The 12508-nt window shown below is 34.0% G+C and overlaps 1 protein-coding gene across 6 annotated transcripts in view; it reads left to right on the forward strand.

Annotated features, from left to right (window-relative positions):
- PDS5B (PDS5 cohesin associated factor B) overlaps window positions 1-12508 on the forward strand; it is a 232424-nt gene that overhangs the window by 133679 nt on the left and 86237 nt on the right. For all 6 annotated transcript variants that reach the window (XR_011967607.1, XM_072611890.1, XM_072611888.1 and 3 more), the window contains 3 exons: window positions 3407-3455; window positions 9038-9177; window positions 9951-10066. Coding sequence is in view for 5 of the 6 variants with exons in the window: in XM_072611890.1 (XP_072467991.1) it covers window positions 3407-3455; window positions 9038-9177; window positions 9951-10066 (305 nt within the window). In the remaining variant the exon portion in view is untranslated. The remainder of the gene's footprint in view (window positions 1-3406; window positions 3456-9037; window positions 9178-9950; window positions 10067-12508) is intronic.

Genomic DNA, 12508 nt, shown 5'->3' on the forward strand with positions numbered 1-12508 from the left:
TAGAAACAATGGAAAGGAATGGACTGATGCCGAGTGAAATGAAGAGAGTCAGTATTATAAAGACAAAGAACTTTAAAAGACTTGGAACCTTTGATCAGTGCAATGAACAACCATAAATCTCATAGGCTTATTAGTTCATGAAGCATGTTTTCATTATCATCATCCTTTAAGTAGTCTTCTCATGTACATTTTTTGCCATTTTGGATATATGATAGAACAAATTCTTTCACTCATATTGCGTACTTTACTCTGCATCAGCTTATGCAGATCTTTCCATCTTTCTATGTATTTGTCACATTCATAAGTTTTTACACAATCGCAATATTCCATTACATTATTGTGCCACAATCTTTTTTCGCCATGGTCTTGTCAACAGGTGTCTACTTTGTTTCCAATATTTTGCTTATCCAAAAAAAATGCTGCAATAAATATTTTGGTATATATGAGGACTTTTTTCTTACCATGGTTTCCTTGTAATATAAGCCAAGCAATGAAATCTCTACATTGGTTGTGGCCATTTTATTCACATTATTTGCATAATTCCAAATAGCTTTCCAAAATGGTTATGCTAATTCACAGCAATCCACTAGTGTGTTTTTCTCTCAACTTCTGATTTGACCTTCAAAGTCTCTAAGAAGCTTTCTTCTTTTCATTAATGTCCTATATTTCAATTTGCTTGTTAGGTTAGTCTTGGCTATGAGCTTCTGTCCTTTTTTTTCTGGAATATCGTATCCCAAGCTCTCTATTTCTTTATGGTAGTGGCAGCTAAATCATGTGTGATGATACCCATGCCTCCTTGGTCCTTAAATTCTTTCTTTTGGGCTGCTTGAATTTTTTTTTTTTTTTCAAATCTGGAAGCTCAGGATTTTGGCTATGTTGTTCTTGAGAATGTTCATTTTAGGGTTACTTTCAGTAAGTTACTGATGAATTCTTCAATTTTCCATTTTGTCCTCTAGTTCTAAGTGATCTGGGCAGTTTTAAAATTTCTTGAACTCTAAATAGGCTGTTGTTTTGGTCATGGCTTGCAAATAGACCAGTGATTGTTATTTTTTTTTTCTTGATCTGTTTTTCAGGTCATTTTTTTTTTGTTTTTGTTTTTGTTTTGCTATGAGTTCCTTTTAAGTTCCTTCTTTTTTAGTCTTTTGACTTTGTTTTAATATTTCTTGTTTTCTCATGTGGAATCATTGATTATTCTAATTTTCAGTAAGGTTGTTGTTTGGGTAAGATTTGCCAGGCTGTTCATTCCCTTTCTAGTTCCTTCTTGTATACTTATCATTTCTTTTCCAATTTTTTCCTCTAATAATTTGTTTCATTGATAAAAATAATTGTTTTAACTTAAAAAATCATTGCTTTATATCTTTTCAAAATTCTAGTTGAATTTGTCTCCAGTTTATGTGTTTTTTTTTTAAAGATTTGCTTGTATATATATTGGAGTCTCTTTTTTTCTGGGTTTATGTCTGGAGTGCCCCTGTCAGCAAAATAACTTTGTTATGATGGGATTCTTTTTTTATTTTTTCATTCTTTCTGTCCACTTTCTTTCTTTCAACTTTATATTAGAGCAGGAGCCTGTATATTTCTGGAGGGAATGCCTGGGCTGGTTCTGCTGTTTTTGTACTGAGTTTTGTGTTATTCTGGGATCTCAGGGACAGTCCAGTCTGTATATCTGCAAGTTTTTAGTGCTACTCAAGTGGTCTGTACCAGTACAATATCTAAGTGCTGCTCTTCTGGTTCAAGTTCTATAAGGTCCTGATCCGGGTTTGGGTCTGAACAACAGTAGACTGTTGCTGGACTCAGCCACTGACAACCAACTAGGGAGCTCTTTGGTTCAGTGACAGAGCTGCAGACTTCACTTTGCTTTGAGATTCCAGCCTTTGTTTTTCCTATAACTTTGTGCTACTCTGCCATTTTGGCTTCTCTCCCATTTGAGTATTGTTTCAGAGAGAATTCAGCTTCCCACATGCACAAAAATATTTATAGCAGCTCTTTTTGTAGTGACCAAGAACTGGAAATTGAGGGGATGTCCATCAATTGGGGAATGACTGAGCAAGTTATGGCATACGAATGTAATGGAATACTATTGTGCTATAAGAAATGACGAACAGGCAGATATCAGAGAGGCCTGGAATGACTTATATGAATTGATACTGAGTGAAATGAGCAGAACCAGGAAAGCACCATACGCACTAACAATCACAGTGTGCAAGGACTGTTTGTAATACACTTAGCCCTTCACACAATTCAAGGCCCTAAAAATTTCCAAAAGACTCTTGATGCAAAAATACCATGCATATCCAAAGAAAGAACTATATATAGAGTTGGAATGCAGAATGAAGCAGACCATTTTCTATTTTGTTATGTTTTGTTTTGGTTTTTCTCATGATTTCTCCCATTTGTTTTAAATCTTTTATGCAACATGACTAATGTGAAAATGTGTTTGATAAGAATGTATGTGTAGAACCCACATAAGATTGCATGCTGTTGTGAGGAGGGAGGGGGAGAAAAATGTAAAACTTACAGAAGTGATTGTTGAAAATTGAAAACAAATTATTAAAATTAATAATAAAAAAAGAGAACTCAATTTTACCTTGTTCTACCAACATAAATGAGATAGAGGGTTGTTTTTTTCTCTATATCCAGCTAGAAAACTGAGGCCTTTTAAACTTGAGTTTTTTGTGTGGCCGCCACAGCATAAAGAGTTGAAAACATGTCTATGAGTTACATAAGCAGGATTTGTTAAAACCACAAATAATATTTTCAGAAAATATAATGAAAATTTCAAACTCTAATATTCCTGCTTGTAATAGAGTGATGGGAGAATTTGTCTTATTGTTGACCTTGTTTAGGGAAATCTGTTGTAAGTACATCCAATTGGCAAGCATTTTTTTCAGAATAGAAACTTAGCTATTAAGGTATAAAGATGTTTTTGGAATTTAATTTATGTTCTTTTTAAGGTGAATTGACATGTTATCAATGCATATCAGCACAAAACATTTACCTTGCCTTTTGTCAGTGGCACTAAGTCTTATGAATGGAGAACATCGATAAATCATGCTTTTAAAAATTATATGTAATGAAAAATTAACTTTTTAATGAAATACATAGTTTATAATGAAAATTATAGAGGCATCATGGTGTAGTAGAGTACAGATTTAACTCATATTCAAGATTATGTGGATTTAAATATTTTTAATTATTAAGTAGTTCATGATCCTGGACAAGTTATTTAACCTTTCTGAGCCTCAATGAACTTACTAGGACTTATAAAATCATACTAATTGTCTGTCTTCGTAAAGGACAGTGTTCCCCTTCTCATGAAATTAAAAAAAAAATACTTTACATATTTATATATGATGAAAATTTTTTGCAGTAATTTATAATTTTGGTTTTTTTATTTTGTGACTTACAGACAGATGCCAGTGGTAAAGCCATATTTTCTAAAGTGATGATAATTACAAGTAAGTCTTTTAAAGTCTTTCATATAATTCTCAAGATTGAATTTGAATAACCCTTTTAAGTATGAATTTTAAGTATTTTATATAGTTGCCTGTAAACAATAATATAGGAAAAGTAGATACTCTGTCATCCTTACTAGCTTTCTTGTTAGTTTTTGTGATTTGCAATTTTTTGATGTTCTCTTTTTGTATGTGATGCTGCATGTGTTTTAAGAGAAAAACAATGAGAGGATAGTTATATGTTCATATCCTCTCAAATACTTGGATCTCCCAGTTCTTCTGTGTATATAACTCCCATTTCTACCAACTTCAGTCCACCTCAGCCACACGTTGGAATGGTCATACCATTGCTGAGAATATCACCCATAATTTTTCCAACTTTATTATGTAGAATATTGAAATGCCTCTATATTATTATAACTTTGTAATGTTATATCTCCTCCTGTGCCTCAACCATCTTAAACCTATTCTTAATATTCACCGTGACTTAATCTTCCCCATTCTCTCTATTTCCTTCTGTATTTCCCCTTCGTTACTCCTGTTTTGGTCTCTTTCTTCATTCAACCATGCACTATCGGCCCTACTTGAATCCTTTACTCCCCTGTCAAATCATTAATGAAGCCTTTCTTAAACCTTTAACTTCATTACTCATCCTATGTACATGCTACTGAATGTTCCTGGAGAAAATCAAACAGTCCTGCCAATTGAGCTAACCATAAATTTATGTCATGTAGTCTAAACTGGGCCTTCACTAGTTCGTGGTGGTAGTCCTTCACTATTTGATTCTATATCACACTTTTGACATGAGCTTTTCAAAAATCTTCTTTTCTCAGACCTCCTGAACTACCTTTCTACATTTACCTCTCACCAAGAGTCCTTGCCTCCTACTTTAATAGAGGACATCTGTTGTGAACTCCTGCTTTTTCCTCACTTTTATATATATCTCAAAGCCCATCTTCATTTTCTTTTATTCTTTCCACCTTTGCTCAAGTCTTGTGGGAAAGTTTTTCTTTACCAAATCTCACTCTTTCACATATATTCTTAAGTCCTATTTCTTCTGGGAACTCTACTCTTTTATCTTTTCTTTCTCTCATCTTTATTCTTTTTCATCCATTTTATCTTCCTACTTGCCTATAGACATTCCCAGATTTCCTTTATCTTTAAGAAACTTGCCACACCTCTACCATCCCCTCAAGCCACAGTATGATATATCTTGTACTTTTCATAGCCAAATGACCAGAAATTGTTGTCTGGGTTTTAACTCTGTTTCCTCAATTTCCACTCACTTTTTGGATCCTTGTTATCTGGCTCTTGAGTCCCACTACTCAATTGGAATTGATTTGTCTAGTATTACCAACTACCTACCTAACTGTTGAATCCCATATCCTTTTTTTAGGCTTGACTTCTTAGCATCTTCTGTCACTTTTCCTGAATATTCTTTTTTCTCTGTTTTTCTATCTCACATTTGTCACACTTCTGTTTCTCTCATCATTTATTTGTCTCCTTTTGGTGTAGACCATCATCATCTTTCTTCTGTTCATTTAGCGTAGATATTCCCCATGGTTCTGTCCTTGGCTCTTGTCAATTCTCCAATACAATCTAAGCTACTTGAGGGCAGGGACTTTAGTATTTTTATCTCCAGTACTTGGCCCAGTATCTAGCCCATAAGTGCTTCACAAAATTCTTGTTGGTTGATTGGTTGATGATTTCATGAACTCCCATTGGGTTTAGTTATATTTATGCAGATAATACCCAAATCCACATTTCTGTCTCTTATCTCTCTCCTCAATTCTAGTCTGAATTATAGATTGCCTACTACATATCTCTACCTAGATATCAATATCTTAAGTTTGACATGTGTAAAGTAAAACCCTCCCCTCTCCTGCGTCCAAACACATCCATTTTACAAAACTCCATTTCTGTTGGCAATGCCACCATTCTTTCATTTCCCCTCACTCTATACCATCTTCCATACAGCCACCAAACTGATTTTTCTTCATAAGGATGGGTCTGACCATGTCACTCTCCTACTCTATTGGCTCCTTATTGCCTCTGGAATGAAATATAAACTCCTCAGTTTGGTTTTTAATGACTTCACAATCAGTTCTCAATCTCTCTCTCCAGCCTCATTGTGTGTATTTTTTCTTCTCTTTATTTTACAATCCAGACAAACTGGCCTTCTTTTTGTTCCTCACATAAAGAACTCCATCTCTCATCTCTGTGCCTTTGTTCTAGTGGTCTCTCATACCTTGGATGTCCTTTTTTCTTATCTAGGCCTCATAGAGTCCCTTTCTTCCTTCAAGATGAAATTCAGGTCTTTTCTTCTGTATGAAGTCATTCCTGTCCCTTCTGTCTGCTAGTGTTCTCTCCTTCTGACTGATTTGTATCTATCTACCTTGTACATATTTGGTTTTTATTCTTTTTATAATTTTTCTGAATATACTTAACATATATATGTGCATACATATGCATATTCATACACATACACATCAGGGCCATCACTAGTTGTCCTGATGTATATCTTGCCACTGGACCCAGATGGCTCTGGAGGAGAAAGTGAAGCTGGTGACTTTTCACAGCCCTTCCTTACTTAAAGCCAATTCACTTGTAAGTCATGGCATCACCTTGCTGATGTCGAGGTCCTCTTCAAGAACAAAGGACAAACAGTTATGCCCTGGTTTCTAACCTTGGAGTTATCCTTAACTTTTAGGTCTTCTTTGTCAACTCCACATCTCTTTAATCCTTACTTGTCTGTTCACTCACTCAGTTTCCACTCTAGCTCCTGTTCTCATTATCTTTTTCCTGGGCTATAATGACCTTCCTTCTTCAGTTTATACTCTGTATAGCTGCCAAATTGATATTTGTAAAACACAAATCTCACCATGTTACCTCTTTTACTGAAAAATCTTCAGTGGCTCCCATTGCCTCTAGGGTATGAAATACGAATTTGTTATACTAGCAGTTTGTCTATAGTCTCTTTGCTGTAGCACGAATGGTCTTTCCCATCTGGAATGTACTCCTTCCTCACCTCTGCTTTATTGAATCCCTTCTTTTAAAGCATAGTTCAAGTTCTTCTATTTCTGTGAGGTCTTCCCTAATCTTTATCAGTTAATCATGCTCTCTCCCTCCTGAAATCACTTTATGTATACTTTGTATTTCTTTGGGCACATATTGTATCATACCTCTAGAATGCTTGCTTCTAGAAAGCAAGGACTGTTACATGTTTTATCTTTATTTGCCAAGCACCCTACTTGATGTTGAATTGATAGTTGTTGGTTGTGTTGATTGATAGGGTTGGTATGTGAGAACTTGATGGAACTACTCTGTTACCCACATCTCCTTTTCTTCTTTTCAGGAAATACTGTTTTCTATTCAGTGCAGGAAATTCATTACTGCTTTGTCAAGTCAAATCAGCAAGCATTTATTGAGCACTTATGTGCCAGGCAGAAAGAAAGACAGTCTTGTCCTTAGGGAGTTAACACTTTGATTAGGTGGGGAGGTGGAGGGGCAGGGGCATAGACAATACATAAAAGGCAGCTGAAAGATGGGGAAGGGAAAGGGGGTACAGGAAAAGAGATGAAGCTTTTTAACCTGGTGACATGAAAGAGAAAGTTTGAAGAGTCAGGAATGCATCCTGGAGATAGATGACAACATAGTTGACCTGGGCATCCTCCTTAAATTTAGGTTCTGAGATGAACCAGTCAATCAGAGGGAATAAAGTTGTTTGATTATGAAGAAAATTTTCTATATAGAATAATTTCTTGGAATTTGAATTTATGTCCAGCTTTAACTTCACAGTTAATCCTCTGATTAATCAAAGTTTACATTAAAGATACATGTTAATTATATAAAAACTTCTTTGGAAATAGATTGATTGTAGTATTTTACTCACAATTATTCTATATCAAATCTAGATCAGGTTGCCAGGAATTACCTAATAGGCCTTATCATGAACATAGAGAACAATTTAAAAAAAGAGTATTAGAGCTCAAGGTATTACCCATGTCTACATTTATTCTCTCCTGGGGGAATGAAGAGAGATGGAGGCTGCGTGTAAATCTTCTTCCATCCCCTTCCTTGCCAGACAGACAAACAAAAAAATTGTTCCGCTATAATACTTTTTCTTCTTTGTCACTTGTTTTATGAATAGGGACAGCTTTTTTTTAGCTTTTCCATGACTTAATTGTCTCATCTTTAATGGATAATAATACTTGGAATACCAGCTTGACAAGATTATGTGTCTCAAATGGGACAATGTATGTGAAGCATTTTGCAGAATTGAAAATGTAAATTATTACTCCAGATACAGGGTTGTGGACATGGTTGGGGAGTGTTTTCCAGAGCCCCAGCTCTGATTGGTCCCAACGAAATACTTGAATGTGGCATGTGTTAAACTGAAGAAAGAAAAAAATGTGGTTTCTGAACTTAGACAGTGACCTAAGAAAGTTTGGATTTTGGAGAAATAAGGTTTTAAAGAAGCAGTATGGTTAAGTGGTAGAGTGCTGGACTTGAAGTCAGGATAAAGCAGTATTCAAATCTTAGTTCTTAAAATAGCTATGTGAAAAATGGGCTAAGTCCCTCAACTTGCATCTTAGTAGACTCTCACTATAATTCCAAGTTATAGATCCATTGCATTCTGAAGAGGTGGAGGAAGTTCCTATATTGTATCACTTATATTTAATGTTCAGTTACTATAGCTAGGTTTATGGTATTTGACTTTATATTTCCAGACGTGGATGTAGAGGTTAATCTCTTTAAGAAAAGACTGTTAATATTAAACAAATTGTATCAGATATTTTAAACTAGGTAAATTTATATTAGTATCACACATGTGGGCACTGTGTGCTCTTAACAGTTAAATATGATCACTGATTACATAACCAGTATCAGATAAGAAATAAATTTAATTATCATACAAACGATGAATATTAGTTAGTTTTAACATATATTCTGCTAATCAAGGATACTGTGAGGAAGGTAAGAAAACAATGCTGACTCCTACAAAGAATTCACTTTTCTTAATGTAGTCACTACACAGTAGCTGTACTGTCTAGAGCTGGTTGCTTCTTTTCTGTTATTTCCAATTGATCATAATAATCTCTTTGTGTGAACATTTTCTAATTTGACAAAATGTTCATAACCAAATACCAATTGAAGTAAAACAACATCCTTTAGAGAACAATTAAGGTATTAATAGTTATCACCACTTACAAGGGATGCCTTTTAATATCAATAGAATTTGGGAAATTGACATCACTGTGGGTTTGACATTTAGTATTATTACGTTCTATAAAAAGCTACCTAGGATTAATCTGTTTAGTCCTTTCCAGTTTAATCTTCTAATCTTAATGATTCTCTTTCTAGAATGCAGTTTACTTCCACAGACTAATTGGTGACAAACAAGTTAACTTTCTTCAAATGAGGCTTGGCTCTTGGACTGTTTACTGTCCCAATTCCCACCAAAATCAAATTAATTTTAGGATTAGTAACTCCAAAATTGATATGAGACAGAATACATTCATAACATAAAGTTTTGAGAATGTCTTTATTTGCAGTTTAATTTTATTTCCATTATTTGTTTAAAGGAAATTTGCCTGATCCTGGTAAGGCTCAGGATTTTATGAAAAAATTCACACAAGTTTTAGAAGATGATGAGAAAATAAGAAACCAGTTAGAAATGCTTGTTAGTCCCACATGTTCCTGCAAGCAGGCTGAAGGATGTGTGGTAAGGATAAATTTCAAATATCTAATATTTTATTTATTTAAAATGTTTTATTTGTTTAATTTGTGTATCATTTACTTGCCATTTACTTCTGCACTCTAAATCCGCCCTCATAACAGAAATCGTGAAACAAACAAAAAACTGATAGTCATCGTATTAGACGGAGTCTAAGTAGAATTTGCCATCTCTTATCCTGTAGGAAAGTATTCTCTTCTATCCTTTGAGAACAGTTTTGGTAACTTAATTTAATCTAAATTCTGAAGTTTTTTAGTGTACTTTTCATTTAAGTTACTGTAGTCATCATGTATCTGGTCTCTACTTTCTCCACTCTATTATTTCATGTCTACTGATGTGTCTCTGAATCTCTTATACTCATCAGATCATATAGCACAGTTATATTTCATTAAATACATAGAATACTGTTGGTTCATCTGTTTACCAGGTGATGGTTACTTACTTCATTTACACTACTTTCCTGTAACAAAACGTGCTACTCGGAATATTTATAGAACTTTTCCTTTGGAAATATATCTTATTTGATGTATATCTTTCTTATTGTGATCATTAGGTTAAAGGTTATGAACAGTGTAGTAAATTTTCTTGCATTTTAAATTTGATAGTTTTGAAGAGCACAGCTAAAAATTGTTTTAATTTACATTTTCCCCCGTACGTGGATGATAGTTGTCCTTTTCTTCTGAAAACTTCATATCTTTGATTTTTAATAATTTGGTTTTTTAAAAAATTATGTCATTAATATTGTAAAATATGTGTTACAGCGTGAAATTACCAAGAAGTTGGGCAACCCCAAGCAACCTACGAATCCTTTCCTGGAAATGATTAAATTCCTCCTGGAGAGGATAGCTCCAGTACATATAGATACTGAATCTATAAGGTATTTGCAAATATAAATGTCTCTTATCCTGTGAATTCTCTTATACTTATGCACTAGTATTTCATTTCCTTTGCCATTTATGTTAATTGTTTATAGTAACCTCTTACTCTTCAGTTTATTTTTCAGTTTATGATGTATTACCATCATATTCCTTGTTTGGTTTTGACTATCACTTAACATATATCTACGTTACCTCTCCTGTCACATGACAAAACTCAAGTGATAGATATCTTTTAGTACCACCTTAAGCAACTATAATTAGAAAGAAAAATCTACTGCAAAGCAATATGTACTATGTTTTGTGCAGACATTTCAGAGTTGACCATTTTAAAAAGTCCTGCTTGAATGATCATACAAAAATGATTTTTAAATTTCTTTCACCTGTAAAATTGAACTAGCTATATATTTTGCCTGTTTTGTAGAAAAAAAACTTTTATCTTATGTTATGTACTCCTTGAAGGAAAGATATATAAAGGTTTGATTCTGTTACTGTTCGCTTCCTTTTTTGGTGGATTTCAAATTACTTCATTGTCCTAGAAATGTCCTAAATGCTATATTAAATCATGCCAAAAATGAATTTGTCTAAAACCTAAAATAGTTTTGTTGTCCAAAGGTACTGTGATGGTAATTATGAGGAGATTTGATTTGTTAAGTAAAAACTAGTTTTTTTCTTTTCATTTCAGACACTTTTTTTGTGTTATGATTTTGACTCCTCCCTATCCAAATCCCATTGTAAATAAATTAAATTTCTTTCTTTTATCACTTAGCCTATATGCCTTTCTGTTATTAATGTATGATATAGTCTTTTTAATATTATGTCTTTGACCACATCCTTTCATTTCGCTGTACTTCACTTTTCTCATTTCTAAAATAGGGGGACCCAAATTATTTCTAAATTACTTTCAAACTCTCAGAGTTTCTTTGGTTACTTATCAAAGATGTTGATAAAACTATAGTGTCAGTCTTATTAACTGTGTTACCTTAGGCAAGCAACTTGACTTTCTTGGGCCCTTGTTTTTTCGTTTGTAGAATAAAGGAATTGGGTTGGATGGCTTCTGAGTGCCCTTCCCTCTCTAGATTTGGGACCCTATGAACTTTTTTTGGGTGTAGTTCATATTGGCTAGTAACACTTTAGTAAATCCTAGATATCAGTATTTTTTTTTAAAAAAGGTCCAAACATGATACCTATAGTGTCAACATAATGGATGTTATTGAACTTGCAGAAAATGTAATTCAGAATTAGTTGTAAAAAAGTGAATTTATTTGGTAATAAGTAATAAATGAGATTCTGGTTCCAGTATTCATATTATTTTATTTTGGCAGAGATTTTTATAAAATATCCAATACATACCAAATGCAAACAAAGAGTAGGATTATGTAAGGGAAGGTAGAGGAAGAGGTGAAAAACCAATAGATTATGGCTAGATAAAGGATTTCTTAATTCTTGAATATCAACATGGTGCATTTGTGTGTGATGGCAAGATCTAGGGGTATGACTATATATGTAGCTGAAGTAGGTCAGGAGGTGAGTAGGCTGAGGAACTGGATAGTTAGGATTTTAGACGGGTCAATATGTATAAAGGTGGAAGTTGAGGAAGAGAGCATAATCCTAGACCAAGTAGTGAACTTCTTGAGGAAGGAAGACAAGTTACCTTGGGGGTCTGTAGACAACAGCTACTAGGATTTTCATTGACTGGTAGATATGAATAGCTTGGACCTCAAAGGAAAGAGAGGTTACTGAATGATAGGAAGAAGGAAGAGAGCCTGGAAGTGACAATGGGGAACAAGGAATATTCTAATTGCCTTTCTTTGATGAGTGAGCCAAGGAGAATGAGTGAAAGTGTAGCCAGTACTGGGAAGGGTGTCCAGAGACTGTGTCATTAGTAGAGAGTCAGGTTTCAGCACGAGTAAATTTAATTCAGTTTGACATTTAATTTTTACCTTGGTATCTTTTATAAGAAACCAAGTTAGGCTCTAGAAATCTGAAGACAAAAATAAAAGAGTTCCTAGTTACAAGGAGCATACCTTTTTCCCTCATTCTGTCCTTGGGCAGTTGACTTCTGGATTCACATGTAGGAACTTTATATTTCTTCATATTAAATTTCATGTTACATTTAGCCCATCATTTTATTTTGAGGTTTTTTTGAACCCTAATTCTGTTATCTAATGGATTACATAATCCTTTCACCTTCAGATTCCTTATCATTTTAGTCATTTTGCTTTTTATAAAGTTTTCATTTAGTTTATTGATAAAAATTCTGAATACAACATGGTCAGGAACAGAGCTTTGTGACCCTTTACTGGAGAAATCTCTCCAAATTGACTGCAGTACATTAATCCAAGTCCTTTGGGTCCAGTTAGTTAAGTAGTTCTGAACAATTCAACAAGTTTCTATTATATGTAGAGCAGAGGTGTCAAACTCTGGCATGGACCCTTTCGCAT

This window comes from Notamacropus eugenii, chromosome 5 (genome assembly GCF_028372415.1).
Source record: "Notamacropus eugenii isolate mMacEug1 chromosome 5, mMacEug1.pri_v2, whole genome shotgun sequence".
In the NCBI taxonomy this organism is placed as follows: domain Eukaryota; kingdom Metazoa; phylum Chordata; class Mammalia; order Diprotodontia; family Macropodidae; genus Notamacropus; species Notamacropus eugenii.